We start from the raw sequence: 14,864 nt of genomic DNA, 5'->3' as shown, positions 1-14,864 counted from the left end.
ATACCCATCCCGGCTGGAAACCAGGGAGTGTTGGGAGGAGGAGGGAGATCAGTTTGCAGAGATTGGGTGGAGCCAGGAATGGAGAGCCTCTGGGCCAGGGTGGGGTGGGGGCGTCTGATGTGGCAGGGATGTGCCAGGCAGGTAAGAAAGTGGTAGGACTGGCCATGCTGGAGAGGGCCGTGGTGTGCAAAGCCTGCAGCAGAGGCAGAGAGAAGATGGCAAAGGACAAGGGCCCTGGCCCAATTGTGTGCAGGTTTTGCTAACTCCACGGTGGGCTTGGCCTAGGCTGTCACTGGAAACCGGGGCCTGTTGTGACTGGGTCAGGGTCAGGGGCCTGGGAGGCACTGTGGCTCAGGAGGAGGGCATGTGGGCAGGCTTTGGCACAGAGTCCCTGCCACCCCAATGCCATTTCTTGCCTCTTCAGAGCCCCCAGGTGGTGAGGACCCCCCACCGGACACAGATGTCCTTGTCCCTGGAGCTCCTGAGCACCACTCGCCCGTTCAGAACCTGGACCCCCCACTGCGGCCAGATTCAGGCAGTGCCCCTCCTTTAGCCCCCCGCTCCTTCTCGGGGGCTCGAATCAAAGTGCCCAACTACTCGCCATCCCGGAGGCCCTTGGGGGGTGTCTCCTTTGGCCCCCTGCCCTCCCCTGGTGAGCACAGGGCATGTAGGGGTGGGGGGTGGAGCCAGGGAGGTCGGAGCTGCTGGTGATACTGACTCTCCCCCTACAGGAAGTCCATCTTCACTGACCCACCACATCCCCACAGTGGGAGACCCGGACTTCCCAGCTCCCCCCAGACGCTCCCGTCGTCCTAGTCCTTTGGCTCCCAGGCCGCCTCCATCGTGGCGGGCCTCCCCTCCTCTCAAAACCTCCCCTCAGCTCAGGGTGCCCCCTCCTACCTCAGTCGTCACGGCCCTCATACCTACCTCAGGGGAGCTGGCTCCCCCTGTCCCAGCCCCATCTCCACCACCCCCTGAAGACCTGGGCCCAGACTTCGAGGACATGGAGGTGGTATCAGGACTGAGTGCTGCTGACCTGGACTTCGCGGCCAGCCTGCTGGGGACTGAGCCCTTCCAGGAAGAGATTGTAGCCGCTGGGGCCATGGGGAGCAGCCATGGGGTCCCAGGGGACAGCTCTGAAGAGGAAGCCAGCCCCACCTCCCGATATATCCACTTCCCTGTGACTGTGGTGTCTGGCCCTGGTCTAGCCCCCGGCGCCCCCCCTGGAGTCCCCCGAATTGAACAGCTGGACGGCGTGGATGATGGCACTGACAGTGAGGCTGAGGCGGTACAGCAGCCTCGGGGCCAGGGCACTCCTCCTTCGGGGCCAGGAGTAGGCCGGGCAGGGGTCCTTGGGGCTGTAGGGGACAGAGCCCGGCCTCCTGAGGACCTGCCGTCGGAAATTGTGGATTTTGTATTGAAGAACCTAGGGGGGCCTGGTGAGGGAGGTGCTGGCCCCAGAGAGGAGTCACTCCCACCAGCGCCTCCCCTGGCTAATGGTAGCCAGCCCCCCCAGGGCCTGCCTGCCAGCCCGGCTGATCCCACTCGCACATTTGCCTGGCTCCCAGGGGCCCCAGGGGTCCGGGTGTTAAGCCTTGGCCCTGCCCCTGAGCCCCCCAAACCCGCCACATCCAAAATCATCCTTGTCAACAAGCTGGGGCAAGTATTTGTGAAGATGACCGGGGAGGGTGAACCTGTCCCACCCCCCGTGAAGCAGCCACCCTTGCCCCCCACCATTCCCCCAACAGCCCCCACCTCCTGGACTCTGCCCCCAGGCCCCCTGCTTGGCGTACTGCCTGTGGTCGGGGTGGTCCGCCCTGCCCCGCCCCCACCACCCCCTCCCCTGACGCTGGTGCTGAGCAGTGGGCCTGCCAGCCCACCCCGCCAGGCCATCCGTGTCAAGAGGGTGTCCACCTTCTCTGGCCGATCCCCACCAGCACCTCCTCCATACAAAGCCCCCCGGCTGGAAGAAGATGGAGAGGCCTCAGAGGACACCCCCCAGGTTCCGGGACTTGGCAGCGGCGGGTGAGTGCGGGTGCTGAGGCTGACAGAGCAGGCCAGGGGACAGATGGGTGGGAGACGCAGCTTATCCTTCTCGGGCTCGCCCCCTCAGGTTTAGCCGCGTGAGGATGAAAACCCCCACAGTGCGTGGGGTCCTTGACCTGGATCGGCCTGGGGAGCCCACTGGGGAAGAAAGCCCTGGGTGAGTGGCCAGGCCTCTGTCCCTGGAGGGTCTGGGACCTTGTCCTTCCCCTTCCTGACAGGTCTCTTCTCGTAGGTCCCTCCAGGAACGGTCCCCTTTGCTGCCACTTCCGGAAGGCGGTCCTCCCCAGGTCCCTGATGGTCCCCCAGACCTGCTGCTTGAGTCCCAGTGGCACCACTATTCAGGTAGGGCCTGCCTTGCCCTCTCTCTCCCTGCTTGCCTGTGTTTGGCTCAGCTGGGTGACTCACAGATGCAGAATCAGTCCTCTTTGAAAACCAGTATACCCTCCTGGGGGCCAAGCTTGAGGCTCGGTGCTAGAGTTAGAGATGGCCTTGGGGAGCCTCTGGCCTTCTGGGAGAAACAGACATGGAAATGACATTTTAGCTCTATGTGGGATCCTCTTAAGAGGCTTTGTCCAGCATGGCCAAGAGCTCAGGGGAGGGCCTTAGAGCCTAGCCTGCCAGGGGCTGAGAGCTTCCTAGAGTAGCCAGCGGTGAAGTTCTAGAATCGTTCAGAGGATGCAGCCCACCTAGCACCCAGACGAGGGCCAGGGACAATGGGAAGATAAGAAGAGTGGTGTCCCAGAGGCCCAGGGAAGGGAGTTGCCACAGTCCCAGCTGCCACAGAGACTGCCAGGCCTGTGGAGTCTAGGATTTGTGTCCGGTGAGAGCAAGTGGCACGGGGTGGGGTGTAGTGTCGGAGTCCAGAATGGAGACCATGGCTGAGGAAAGCAGAACAGCCCAGGCACCTGGCCAGAGTTCAGCTAAAAATCGGAAGGGGGAGTTGGGCCAGCAGCGTGGAGGTGCTTAGTGTGAGGGCCAAGACAACAGAGCCATAGATGGTGGGGAAGGGCTGGCTGGGATGGAAAAGGTGGGAGGCGGCCTGGTGGCTGGTTTTAAACTGGTTACCTCTGAGGTGAAGGAGAGGTGGGGAGGCAGGTGTTTATGCAGAAACTGTAATGTGCAGGGTGGGAGGAGCCTGGAGGAGGATTGGCTGATGGACTCGTTGAAGCTGGCAGTGGAGTTCTCTGTTGGTCCCTGAAGGCAGTTGTGGGGGGAATGGTTGCAGCCAGGTAAGCTAGTGTTTGAGCAGCCTGAAGCTGGGATTTTTTTGTGGCCCAATCCTGTCCAGATGTTTGGATTTTCTCATGACACAGAGCTCAGTTGCTGAGCAGGGAAGTGGACATGGATTGAGACTGCTTAACTCAGAGGCTGCTTATGTCTCAGAGATGGCGTAAGAATATGGCAGTGGCCTTGGGAGGTCCCTGTCCTCAAGGACTAGACCACATTTTAGTGGGGGACACAGACGTTAGTTAGCCAGGGCAGGTTAGAGCAGGCACTGAGAAAGCGAGCGTTGAGAGTCCTGCCGTATTCAGGAAACACTGGAGGTGAGGGGCGGGGACACAGGGGAGAAGTTGTCAGAGGTGGACTCTGGGGCACTGAGGCCTGGAGAGAGCGGGAGTCACGTGGCAGGAGTGTGCTTTAGAGTCTCCCTTGGGCAGGGGAGGTGGCGTAGGGTGGCCCAGAGAGGTGACATGGGGAGAATGTGGCCATGCGGGTCTTGCCTCTCCTGAACCTGTTCTACTAAAGATTTTGTGCCCCTACCCCACCGCGGTCAGTCCCCAGCCCACACCTGCTTAAGCAGCAGCAGTGTTTGGTGCAGCAGGTCCCTCCCACCTGCTGTTTTCCTTAGCTCCCAGAGCTACTCCTGTTCTCACCTCTGGTCCTGCCTTCTTGCCCACAGCTGTCAGTCTAGATGTGTCCCAGGGCCCTGGCCTTGACTTCTCTGTACACTCACTCCCAGGGGCTCCCTTCCAGCTTGGTGGCTGTCCTTCCATCTGTGTTCTGATTATCTCCACATTGCTTTCTGCAGCCTAGACCCTGTCCCTGAACTGTGGCCTCCTCCAGCCCATCCTGCTGCCTGCCCATCATCTCCACTAGCAGGTTGCAGTGGGTGGTTTCTTTTTTTTTTTTTTTAAGACCGGGTTTCACCATGTTGGTCAGGCTGGTCATGAACTCCCGACCTCAGGTGATCCACCCGCCTTGGCCTCCAAAGTGCTTGGATTACAGGCATGAGCCACCATGCCTGGCCTGCAGGGGGTGGTTTCTAAGAGGCCTCTCAAAGTCAGCATGTTCCAAACTAAGCCCTCCACCCACACGCCAAACCCATTCTTCTTTTGCTGAGACAGACGTCGCTGTCTCAGTCTGTGGCAGTTTATCCTTTCAGGTGTTCAGGCTCAGAGTTGTCCCGACCTCCAACCCCCTTCCTCACATCCACATCTGCTGCATCAGCACGTCCCATCTGCTCTGTTTAATCTGTTAACCCTTGAGAAATCCCCTAAATAGCTCATAACATACAGTGTACTTGGCTCTGTGCACGTGAGCCTATATAATAATATATTTGTAGCTGGGCCCAGTGGCTCATGCCTGTAATCCCAGCTCTTTGGGAGGCTGAGGTGGGCGGATCACCTGAGGTCAGGAGTTTGAGACCAGCCTGGTCAACATGGTGAAACCCCGTCTGTACTAAAAATACAAAAATTAGCTGGACATAGTAGTGGGCGCCAGTAATCCCAGCTACTCTGGAGGCTGAGGCAGGAGAATCGCTTGAACCTGAGAGGCAGAGGTTGCAGTGAGCCGAGATCGCGCCATCGCATTTCAGCCTGGGTGACAGAACGAGACTCTGATAATAATAATTTTAATATATTTGTAATAGTTGCAGAAATTTGCCGCATCTAAAAAAAAAAAAAACGTGCAAAATATAATTCTTTTTTTTTTTTTTGGACGGAGTCTCGCTCTGTCGCCCAGGCTGGAATGCAGTGGCGCAACCTTGGCTCACCACAACCTCTGCCTCCCAGGTTCAAGCGATTGTCCTGCCTCAACCTCCTGAGTAGCTGAGATTACAGGCGTGCACCACCACGCCCAGCTAATTTTTCTTGTATTTTTAGTAGAGAGAGTGTTTCACCATATTGGCCAGGCTGGTCTCGAACTCCTGACTTTGTGATCTACCCGCCTCGGCCTCCCAAGGTGCTGGGATTACAGGCATGAGCCACTGCACCCGGCGATTCTCCAGTATTTTAAATTTTGTGTGAGAAACAGAATAATGACAGGTGGATGGGATTTATGGTACACTGGGTTTGAGTGAGCCATAGGCGTGTCCTGCCAAAAGGCCCCAAGCCTCCGTGAAATGCTCTTGTACCCAAGAAGTCCTGCAGAAGAGGAACTGTATCCTCTTGAGGGGAAGAAATGTCCATTCTGCAGGGCTCACGGGGTGGTAACTGGAGCAGTAGGAGGGCCATTAGACCCCAGTGTCTGTGTCTGCGCCTAGGAGTGGAGAGAGTGGTGTCTGCTGGGAGCACAGTGGGGCTCGGGGGCTTTTGAGTCCGGAAAGAGTGATCCTCACTCCGACCTGCTTCTTGGGACCAGGTGAGGCTTCGAGCTCTGAGGAAGAGCCTCCATCCCCAGAGGATAAAGAGAACCAGGCCCCGAAACGGACTGGCCCACATCTGCGCTTTGAGATCAGCAGTGAGGATGGGTTCAGTGTGGAAGCAGAGAGCTTGGAGGGTGAGTAGGGGGTGCAGTGGCAGGAGGGAGAGTGTCCATAAAACACCATCCTGACTCAGCCCTGGCCTGCTCTTTCCCCAGGGGCATGGAGAACTCTGATCGAGAAAGTGCAAGAGGCCCGAGGGCATGCCCGGCTCAGACATCTCTCCTTTAGTGGTAAGGGGTGTGCCCGAAGCGGGCTGGGGGCTGGATGTCTCCCCCAAGGGCACAATGGGCCCTCCACATGACAGATGTGTCCTCAACATCTCCCTTCAGGAATGAGCGGGGCAAGGCTCCTGGGCATCCACCACGATGCTGTCATCTTCCTGGCTGAGCAGCTCCCTGGGGCCCAGCGCTGCCAGCACTATAAGTTCCGTTACCACCAGCAGGGAGAGGGCCAGGAGGAGCCACCCCTGAATCCCCACGGGGCTGCTCGGGCAGAGGTCTATCTCCGGTGAGAGGTCTGGGGTGTGATGCCTGGGTCAGGGTGCCCTATGACAGCTCTTGAGGGTGGGAGTTAACTGTTTAGAGGTTGGAAACTGAGGCCTGGGGAGGAGACACTAGGTCACTTCAAATTATTTCTAGAGTTGGCTAGGCTCGGTGGTTCACGCCAGTAATCCCAGCACTTTGGGAGGCCAAAATGGGAGGATCACGTGAGCCCAGGAGTTCGACACCAGTGTGGGCAATGGGGGAAACCCCATCTCTAAAATAAAATTTTAAAAAAGTTATTTCTAGAGCTGACATCATAAGAATGAACCCCACCCATTTCCCCTTTAGCTGTGTCTTCAATAGTGTATTCCTCCCTCCCCACTCCCACCTGCAGGAAGTGCACCTTTGACATGTTCAACTTCCTGGCCTCCCAGCACCGGGTGCTCCCTGAGGGGGCCACCTGTGACGAGGAAGAGGATGAGGTGCAGCTCAGGTCAACCAGGTATGGAGTGTGAGCTGGGAGGCAGGCGGTGGTCTGGAAGGGTCCTAGAGAGTGAGCAGGGGTGAGAGAGGTCATTCTGAGCACCAGCCTAGGTGACACTGCTGCCCCTCACCAGACGTGCCACCAGCCTGGAGCTGCCCATGGCCATGCGCTTTCGTCACCTTAAGAAGACGTCCAAAGAGGCTGTGGGTGTCTACAGGTGAGTGGGGTTGGGGGGGAGGATGCCCCTGGGTGGACTGACAGGTGCACTGGGTTAGGGGTGCTGTCTGGTTTCTGTCTCCCTCCCCCCTGAGTTCCCCGTTTGTCCTGCCCTGCAGATCAGCCATTCACGGGCGAGGCCTGTTCTGTAAGCGCAACATCGATGCGGGCGAGATGGTCATTGAGTACTCCGGCATCGTCATTCGTTCAGTGCTGACCGACAAGCGGGAGAAGTTCTATGATGGGAAGGTGGGCTCCCAGTGGCAGTGGGAAAGTGGTGGGTGAAGCGGGCTGGCCCATGGGGACAGAGCACCTGATCCCCCGCCTGATCCCTGCAGGGCATCGGGTGCTACATGTTCCGCATGGATGACTTTGACGTCGTGGACGCCACGATGCATGGCAATGCCGCCCGCTTCATCAACCACTCCTGTGAGCCCAACTGCTTCTCTCGAGTCATCCACGTGGAGGGTCAGAAACACATCGTTATCTTCGCCCTGCGCCGCATCCTGCGTGGTGAGGAGCTCACCTACGACTACAAGTTCCCCATCGAGGATGCCAGCAACAAACTGCCCTGCAACTGTGGCGCCAAGCGCTGCCGTCGGTTCCTTAACTGAGGCCGTGGCCGCCCACCACGACCCCTCACACCTCCTGCTGCCATCTTGCCCCTAGCCTGGGGGCTCCCTAGCCCCTCCTAGAGCATCTCACCCTCACCCTCATGTTCAGGGTGGATGTGGGCATGCAGGTGGCAAGGACCCCGCCTCCACCCCTCCAGCCCACCCAGCAATCGCCCCTTTATGCCCTGGGGGCCCAGGATGTAGATATTGTACAAAGGTTTCTAAATCCCTTCTTTTCTATGCACTTTTTTATTTAAGAGGTGGGGTCCCAGGTGGGAACCCCCCCACAATAAAGTCTGTCAATGTTTGGAGAGGTGGTCTTCCCATTTGTAGGGTGTAGGGGCAGGTAGGAACCCCACTTCTCCACACCCACCCATTGCGAGCCAAGGAATTTCAGCCTCAACAGGTAGTGAAAGGCCATCATTCAGAATTAGAAGTCAGTCATGGGGTCTGTTACGGCTTCAGAACAGTACAGATCACAGCAAGTGCCTGTAGCAGGGCTATTTCTCAGAGGGGATTCTGGTGGCCCAGGGGCACCTGGGGTCAGCCCTCCCACATGTGGCCCTGTGTGTATGTTGGAATGGGCCCTTCTAGGGCAAAGAGCAATGAGGGTATCTGTTGAGTATTTGCCCAGTTAGGATTGTACTTCAGAAAGTACTTCAGTGCTAATTGTATGCTGGGACTAGTAGTCAGCAAGGTGGAGTGTTAAGCCCAGTGAACTCCACATCAGCCAAGCTTGGACAGCACCCGCAATGCATCTGCCCTGCCTAGCTGGGCAAGGTGTGTGCTAAGCTGGCCCAGAGAGGCAGAGGGCTCCCTTGCCACCACCATCTCAATCAGAGCCCGCAGTGGCGAGCGACTCGGCCTCAGCGAGTAAGCAAAGGTGGACCAGGCAGCAGGCAGCCCATATCTTGCGGCCAGGTGTCGAGTAGTGCCATGGGCCATTCCCCCACCTGGCCCAGGCTCAGGGTCCAGCAGTACAATCAGCTCCTCCAGCACCTCCAGCTCATCCAGGAGGCGAGACAGGGGCTGCGATGCCAGACTGGGCAGCTCTGGGAGAGAGAGGGGAAGGGTAAAGGGGAGGAAGGACATCCAGTCCACCTTCCCCTGCCCTCCCCGGGGCTCTTCCCAGACTAACCCCTGCTCAAGAGTGGAAGTAGAGAAACCTCCTTCCATGTGTCCCCCATCTCCAGGGCGCCTGGGGAGCACAAATTCGAGGGGGTGTGGGTGTTGGGGACTTCGCAGACCAAGCCAGGATAGCGATAGGGGTCCACTTTCCCCTTGGGCCAGCAGAGGTGCCAGAGCAGAGCAAACAGGAGGATCGCTGTCACCACCAAGGTCAGGAGCAGAACCAGAACCAAGAGCGGGATGAAACTCGGCAAGGTCTGCCCAGGGACGGGCTCAGGGGTCCTCGAAGCAATGGAACTTGCTGGTGAAGTGCGCTCCCGGGAGCTAGAGGCGCCTGGGTTTCCAGGTGTGAGGGGGCAGTGCCCCTTGGCAGGGACCGGCCTCTGGGGATAAGGAGTTGGAGTAAAGCAGGAGGCCACACCCCTCTCCAGCCCCCTCCCAAACCGCCCATATTCATCAAACCCTTTGTTGGGGCCACAGCCCATCTGATGTGATACCTGATAAGGTAGTTGGGTCCCGCAAGGCCCAATTACCTTAACCTAGGACCTCCCGACCCCTGCAGGCCAGCCACCTCCCTACACCACGGCCCCACCCCTTACCCCTTACGTGAGGCTACGCCCGCTCCCTAGATCCAGGCCCCCCATCTCCAGCACGCCCTTGCCCAGCCGGGAGTCCCATCTGCAACCTCTCTGCAGCGCCACGGGGTTCTGCCCCCGCCCGCGGCGGGAGTGGGGATCGTGGCTCCGCCGCCGCAGGGCCTACATAGCTCGGCGCCGTCGGGGTTGCACCGCCCAGGAGGACACTCTCGGAACGCGTGCTTTACGATATCGCCGTGGTCATTGAGCCCGCAGTTTTCCTCAAACTCGTAGTCTAGCGGGAAAGCTGTGCTCTAGTGTGGCCGCCTAAACCCACCCTGCGCAGGCAACGCCCTCTCGCTTCACCCAATCCCGCCGAGCTCCGCCCCCTTACGGCGCTCCCAGCCTATCAGCGTGCGCCCCGCTCCTGTCACTTTTCTCCGGGATCTCCTCTTCATCCCCCTCCAGCTCTGCACCAAGTTCCGCCCACGCCCAGTTTATCTACATAAAGCTCACCCTTTCTACGCGGCCCCTATCCTGCCAGTCTCTCCAGCCATATCCCTTCGCTGTTGCCCTACGGTAGCCCGCACTATCCCCTTCTGCACAAGCTCTGCCCGTCATCCCTATCTGATCTGTATAAGGCCCAACGCTTCGATCCCTAAGTAAGCCTCTCTGGCCCGTAGCCCACAGACCTTGCCCCTTCCCCTCTCCCGATCACCTGCGAGCTCCGCCCAAGCAAGGCTGGGTGTTGGAGTCTCACCTGGGCAGGGGGGCGGCCCGAAGCGCTGCAGGCAGACGCTGCAGCACTTGTTGTCTGGGTTCCAGTATTCAAGGCGACCGCAGTACTGGGAAGCTTCCGGCGGTGGCGCCAGGGCCAGAAGCAGCAAGGCCGTCAAGAGGCGTAGTCCAGGCCCCATCTGGGGGGCCGTGATAGCGGGACTTCCAGACACAGCGCCTCTGCCGCACTTTTCCGGGGAAACCGGGCCGAAGAAAGGACACGGTGATGAGGGGGAACAGAATTCCCACCCTCCTTCGGAAGCCGGTAATCTATTCCCCAACTCAGCTGGTTATCAGAAAAGCCCAGGCCACAAGGGGGCTAAGAGAGCGGGCTTCGGTAACTAGACTGCAAGAATGCATATCCCACCTCTGCCATGTCCTCACCTACCCACCGTTCCTTTTCCATACCTAAATGAGACAACAATAGCACCTGTCTCATAGGGTTATTGTGGAGAATTAGAACCGTTATTAGAAGTAAAACAGAGGCTGGGTGAGGTGGCTCACACCTGTAATCCCAACACTTTGAGAAGCCAAGACATGCGGATCACTTGAGCCCAGGAGTTTGAGATTAGGGCTAGGACTCCTCCCACGTGCCACAACCAGACCTCTCCCCCTTGAAGAAGTCTCAGATGGAGGTGCTAAGATTTCCAGCACAAAGGTGTCCCCACCCTACCAGTACTGTTAGGGTCCCGGGTCCCAAGCTGGCCGTTCCAAGTTCCTCAGCTGAAGCTGTGGCTGGAACCCCAATGTCGTTTCCCCTTTTCGTCACATGTGTGGGTGGAAGGAAATGTCAATTCGCTTGCTGTGGTTTTACAACAAAGCAAAATTCGCTATGTGGTACTTTATTAAGAGAGGGGCGGTAGAAGAAGGTCTCCATGTTGAGCAGATTACATTATGGAGCCCGGGAGCCTGGGAAAGACAGGGCAGGAAAGTGAAGGGGGCTTTGAGGAGAGGTCCTGCTAGGAACATCTGTTCCTGTGGGTGGCGAAGGGTAAGTCGGCCAGGTCCTCAGAAGTGGCCATGCAGGTGATCTGGGGAACGCCAGCGGTTTCTCTCTCGGGGACAGTGGCCAGTATGGGACCTCGGCGGTGACCCAATAGGAGTGTTGAGAGTTGGGTTAGAACCCTGAGGAGTGGTGCAGAGATCCACAGGCCTGCCTCTCTGCTCTGGGATGAGGCAGGAGGATGCTGAAATAACTAGAGTTCTAAGACATGGCCCAGAATAGGTACTCAGTGGCCAATATCAGAGGTGGCAATCCAGGCTGGTCTTGGATTAGGGGTTCAGGCTGGTTTGGGGATTGGGACCTAGGTACTGGTCTCCAGATGGGGCTCAAAACTACACTTAGGGTCTAAGAGTCTTGGGAATGACCAGGTGCGGTGGATTATGCCTATAATCCCCATACTTTGGGAGGCCAAGATGGGTGGATCACCTGAGGTCAGGAGCTCACGACCAGCCTAATCACCCTGCTAAAACCCCGTCTCAACTGAAAATACAAAAAATAGCCGGGTGTGGTGGCGGGTGCCTGTAATCCCAGCTAAGGAGAATTGGTTGAAGCTGGAAGTCAGAGGTTGCAGTGAGCTGAGATGGCACCATTGCACTCCAGCCTGGGGAAGAAGAGTAAAACTCCATCTCAAAAAGAAAGAGTCTCAGGGACATTGTTACTGGGGCTTAGAGTCAGGCTCATCTGAGGACATAGGACCCTTTTGGCATGAGGAGACTTAGCAGGCTCGTCCTGAGGTACCTGCACCTGGGTTCCCGCCCATAGAGCTGCCGCCTGAGGTTTCGGGAAATGGGCCGCAGATGCATGAAGTTGCAGAAGCCACCTCGCGTACATTCCCTGCATAGACGGCAGAGAGATGGAAAAGGCCATTGTCATGACAGCCCCTACCACACATTCAAAGTCTGGGATTCCAAGTGCCCATCCCACCCTTGAACTACCATACCCCATCTCATACTGGCGACAGCATGACTCCCGGAAGTCGGTGACAGGAGACAGCTCGGCGTGCACAGCTTGCCCATTGAACCACCGGTTATTGAGTTCAGCCACAGCCCGCTCTGCATCCTCCTCCCGCCGGAACTGCAGGAAACGTCAGTCAGGGTCAGCAGGAGAACTCAGAGATCTTCACGGGACTCAGCAGCTCTGGGGCTGGTCTGGATTTAGTGATGAACTTCAAGCTGAGAGGCTTCAGTGGCGACCATCAGGCATTGAAATCCCTCCACCTCTGGGCCCTAAGCCGGGGACAGCAAGCACCTTGACATAGACGTTGCCCACGAGGTGGTCCCCAAGGTTGTCACACACATTCATCTCTTCGATCTCCCCATACTTCTCCTGCAGTTCCCTGAACACCTCCTGTGGAAGACGGGGAGGAACTCAGCTGAGCTCCCACAAGAAACCCAACCTACCCCTGCCAACCCTCACCTCGAAGAAGCTATCATAGTGCTCCTGCACCTCCATGTCGCTCACATGACCTAGGGGAGGAGGCAGGGTGGAATCAGGGCCTAGCTTGCTGGGGGCTGTCCACCTTGCCCCCAGGCCTGGTCCCTTACTCACAGTGTGATCCGTCTGCAGTTTGGGCTGTGTTCTGTGGATTCCGATACAGGTTGAGCAGCACTATGGTCTGCACAGAATTTAAAAAGGGCGGGGCCTGAGATCAGAGGCCAGGGCTGCATGCAAACAGAGTGAGGCATGAAGGTTGGGGGTGGAACCTTGCACCCCAGAAGGAGCGTAAGCATCATGAGTGCATTGGCCATCCTTTACCCTAGGAAAACCGAGACAGGATGGAGGGGACCGGCAAGGACGAACAGCCAAGGTGTGTAGACTGTAAGTAAGGGGGCGCGGCCAAGTTCCAGGGAGACAGGTATTAAGACTGGGGGGAGGAGACTGAAAAAAGGGCCAATCAGAAGAAAGCCGGGCGGTGGGGAGGGCCTCAGGAAGCCGGAATAGGCGGGACCTGGTGACGACTGCCCCAGAAGGGGAAGGGCCGGGAGGCGTTAACCACCGGGGCTCACCTGGCTGAAAGTCGGCTTGTTGTGAAGCCAGGAGCACCGGTCCCCGTGCCGGCAGGCCCCGATCTTAAAGTAAAAAGAGCAGTTAACCCTGGAAGAGGTGCAAAGACAGAGGTGAACAGAGGGCCGGGGAGGTCGGACACGCCAGAAACACCGTCCCCCCCATCCAGGACCCCAGTGCTCCGGCCCCGACCCCTCGAGAGTCCACTCCCAGCGCCCGTTCTCACTTGTCCTTCTCAGTCCCGAATATCGAAACTAAATATTCAGCCATTTTTACCCGAGCCCTCTAGGTCTGGCTGCTCCTACGTCACTTCCGTTCCTTATGAGCGCTGGGAAGTGTAGTTCGTTGCCCCCTCTAGGCGCTTACCATGCGCTCGGAAACGCCCCAGGGCGCTTGCGCGTGGGAGGTGCGCGCCCTCCCCGCAGACTCCCCGGCAGGAGTTCTCCCAACAGCGCTTGCGTGCAGTATAGCCTCGCCCAAAGAAGACTACACCTCCAGGGAAACCTGGGGCATCTCGCCCAAACGTCCATAACTGAAAGTGGTTAAGGCATCACAGCCGGAGGAGGTGAGCTCTCCTGGTGAGTTGGGGGTCGTTTAGCCCACCCTAGTAAATAAAAAGAAAGAGCTCTTTAATCCAGCCAGCTTGCTAGTGGGGGCGGAGATGCCCTGCTTGCAGCAAACCCACCTTTACATTTATCTCTGATTTGTCGTAATTGGGTGTGGTGGTTGTTCGTGATCCTTGCATCTGTTACTTAGGGTCAAGGCTTGGGTCTTGCCCCGCAGACCCTTGGGACGACCCGGCCCCAGCGCAACTATGAACCTGGAGCGAGTGTCCAATGAGGAGAAGTTGAACCTGTGCCGGAAGTACTACTTGGGTAAGGGCAGATCGCTAGAGTCCCAGGAGAAGAGAGGGGACTGGACTAGAGCACCCGGGGGGAAAAGGGCCTTGGGGCCTGGATTCATGAATCTAAGAAATGAAGCACCTGTGAACGCTAGCTACTCCTGGGTTTGAACGGGGAGAGCCAAGGTCCTGAGGAACGAGGAAGCTTGGGCCTCAATTTCTGGATCCCAAGAGAGGTGGGGAATTGAGGCCCTGGACTCTTGGGTCCTGCGAAAGAGGTGATTGAGGAATCAGATTCCTGGATCCCAAGGAGGGGCCGATTCCTGAATCCCTGACAGCAGAAATCTCCATTGAACTTGGGTGTGAGAGAGTTTCCTCCAAATAGATCTCTAAGTGGGAATTGCAGAAGATTCTCATTGCCTTGTGAGGTTTTGGTTTGTTTTTTTTTTTTTCTTTTTCCCTAGGTGGATTTGCTTTCCTGCCTTTTCTCTGGTTGGTCAACATCTTCTGGTTTTTCCGAGAGGCCTTCCTTGTCCCGGCCTACACAGAACAGAGCCAAATCAAAGGCTGTGAGTCTAGAACACAGAGGAGGAAGACCAGTGGCTGGGGAGAGGGGGAAGTGGGCAATCTTCATGGAAGGCCCACCTTGGCCTCCCAAAGAATTCTGGGGCTCTGGGTGAGAAGGGAAGGCTGATCTAGGGAAGTCCGGAGAGCAGCTGGGAGGCGAACCATTCTTGCTTCTGTTTCCCATGACAGATGTCTGGCGCTCTGCTGTGGGCTTCCTCTTCTGGGTGATAGTGCTCACCTCCTGGATCACTATCTTCCAGATCTACCGGCCTCGCTGGGGTGCCCTTGGGGACTACCTCTCCTTCACCATACCCCTAGGCACACCCTGACAACTTCTGCACAGGCTGGGGCCCTGCTCATTCTCCCATGACAGGCTCATTAGAGCAGAGGAGCCTGTCCTGGGAGCCCCTTCTCAAACCCCTAAGACTTGTTTTCATCTCCTGTGTTCTCTGCTGACATGCCCCAATAAAGGACCCTAACTTTC

At 57.6% G+C, this 14,864-nt stretch overlaps 3 protein-coding genes across 11 annotated transcripts in view; 2 read left to right on the top strand and 1 right to left on the bottom strand.

The window, feature by feature from the left end:
* The window catches only part of KMT2B (lysine methyltransferase 2B), a 21,191-nt gene extending 13,395 nt beyond the window's left edge, over positions 1–7,796 (top strand). For 3 of the 4 annotated variants that reach the window (XM_021676572.2, XM_064381464.1, XM_021676571.2), the window contains 11 exons: positions 425–652; positions 732–2,025; positions 2,114–2,203; positions 2,279–2,388; positions 5,626–5,763; positions 5,845–5,919; positions 6,019–6,196; positions 6,566–6,673; positions 6,789–6,872; positions 6,991–7,120; positions 7,210–7,796. In XM_021676572.2, coding sequence (XP_021532247.2) covers positions 425–652; positions 732–2,025; positions 2,114–2,203; positions 2,279–2,388; positions 5,626–5,763; positions 5,845–5,919; positions 6,019–6,196; positions 6,566–6,673; positions 6,789–6,872; positions 6,991–7,120; positions 7,210–7,485 — 2,711 coding nt within the window. In that variant the 3' untranslated portion in view covers positions 7,486–7,796. Of the gene's footprint in view, positions 1–424; positions 653–731; positions 2,026–2,113; positions 2,204–2,264; positions 2,389–5,625; positions 5,764–5,844; positions 5,920–6,018; positions 6,197–6,565; positions 6,674–6,788; positions 6,873–6,990; positions 7,121–7,209 lie in introns of those variants that run through there. The other variant, XR_010344291.1, reaches the window with a different exon arrangement.
* On the bottom strand, positions 7,712–13,289 carry LOC105707061 (U2 small nuclear RNA auxiliary factor 1 like 4). 3 transcript variants are annotated; one of them, XM_021676573.2, is made up of 12 exons: positions 13,199–13,282; positions 12,975–13,062; positions 12,517–12,583; positions 12,385–12,434; positions 12,217–12,315; positions 11,909–12,042; positions 11,707–11,802; positions 10,639–10,723; positions 9,949–10,153; positions 9,299–9,483; positions 8,624–8,996; positions 7,712–8,537 (listed from the first exon to the last, which is right to left on the bottom strand). In XM_021676573.2, the coding sequence occupies exons 1-12, from the start codon at positions 13,240–13,242 to the stop codon at positions 8,212–8,214; spliced, it is 1,752 nt and encodes a 583-aa protein (XP_021532248.1). In that variant the 5' UTR covers positions 13,243–13,282; the 3' UTR covers positions 7,712–8,211. The 3 variants fall into 3 exon arrangements, with proteins under 3 accessions (XP_021532248.1, XP_021532249.1, XP_021532250.2); XM_021676574.2 differs by lacking the exons at positions 10,639–10,723; positions 12,217–12,315 and having other exon boundaries at positions 11,921–12,194; positions 12,517–12,629; positions 12,975–13,037; positions 13,199–13,289; XM_021676575.2 differs by lacking the exons at positions 7,712–8,537; positions 8,624–8,996; positions 9,299–9,483; ... (2 more) ...; positions 12,385–12,434; positions 12,517–12,583 and adding an exon at positions 10,730–11,059 and having other exon boundaries at positions 11,708–11,802.
* PSENEN (presenilin enhancer, gamma-secretase subunit) lies at positions 9,731–14,864 on the top strand. Of its 4 annotated transcripts, none has more exons than XM_012437847.3 (6): positions 9,731–9,850; positions 10,014–10,230; positions 12,729–13,537; positions 13,756–13,847; positions 14,278–14,382; positions 14,570–14,864. In XM_012437847.3, exons 4-6 carry the CDS (start codon positions 13,787–13,789, stop codon positions 14,707–14,709), a joined length of 306 nt encoding a protein of 101 aa, XP_012293270.1. In that variant the 5' UTR covers positions 9,731–9,850; positions 10,014–10,230; positions 12,729–13,537; positions 13,756–13,786; the 3' UTR covers positions 14,710–14,864. The 4 variants fall into 4 exon arrangements, with proteins under 4 accessions (XP_012293270.1, XP_012293264.1, XP_012293257.1 ...); XM_012437841.3 differs by having other exon boundaries at positions 12,729–13,550; XM_012437834.3 differs by having other exon boundaries at positions 9,732–9,850; positions 13,729–13,847.

The sequence above is a fragment of the Aotus nancymaae genome, unplaced genomic scaffold (assembly GCF_030222135.1).
Source record: "Aotus nancymaae isolate 86718 unplaced genomic scaffold, 86718_ANA_hifiasm-v0.15.2.pri h1tg000028l, whole genome shotgun sequence".
Lineage (NCBI taxonomy): Eukaryota > Metazoa > Chordata > Mammalia > Primates > Aotidae > Aotus > Aotus nancymaae.
This window is presented reverse-complemented; position numbering and strand designations above follow the sequence as displayed.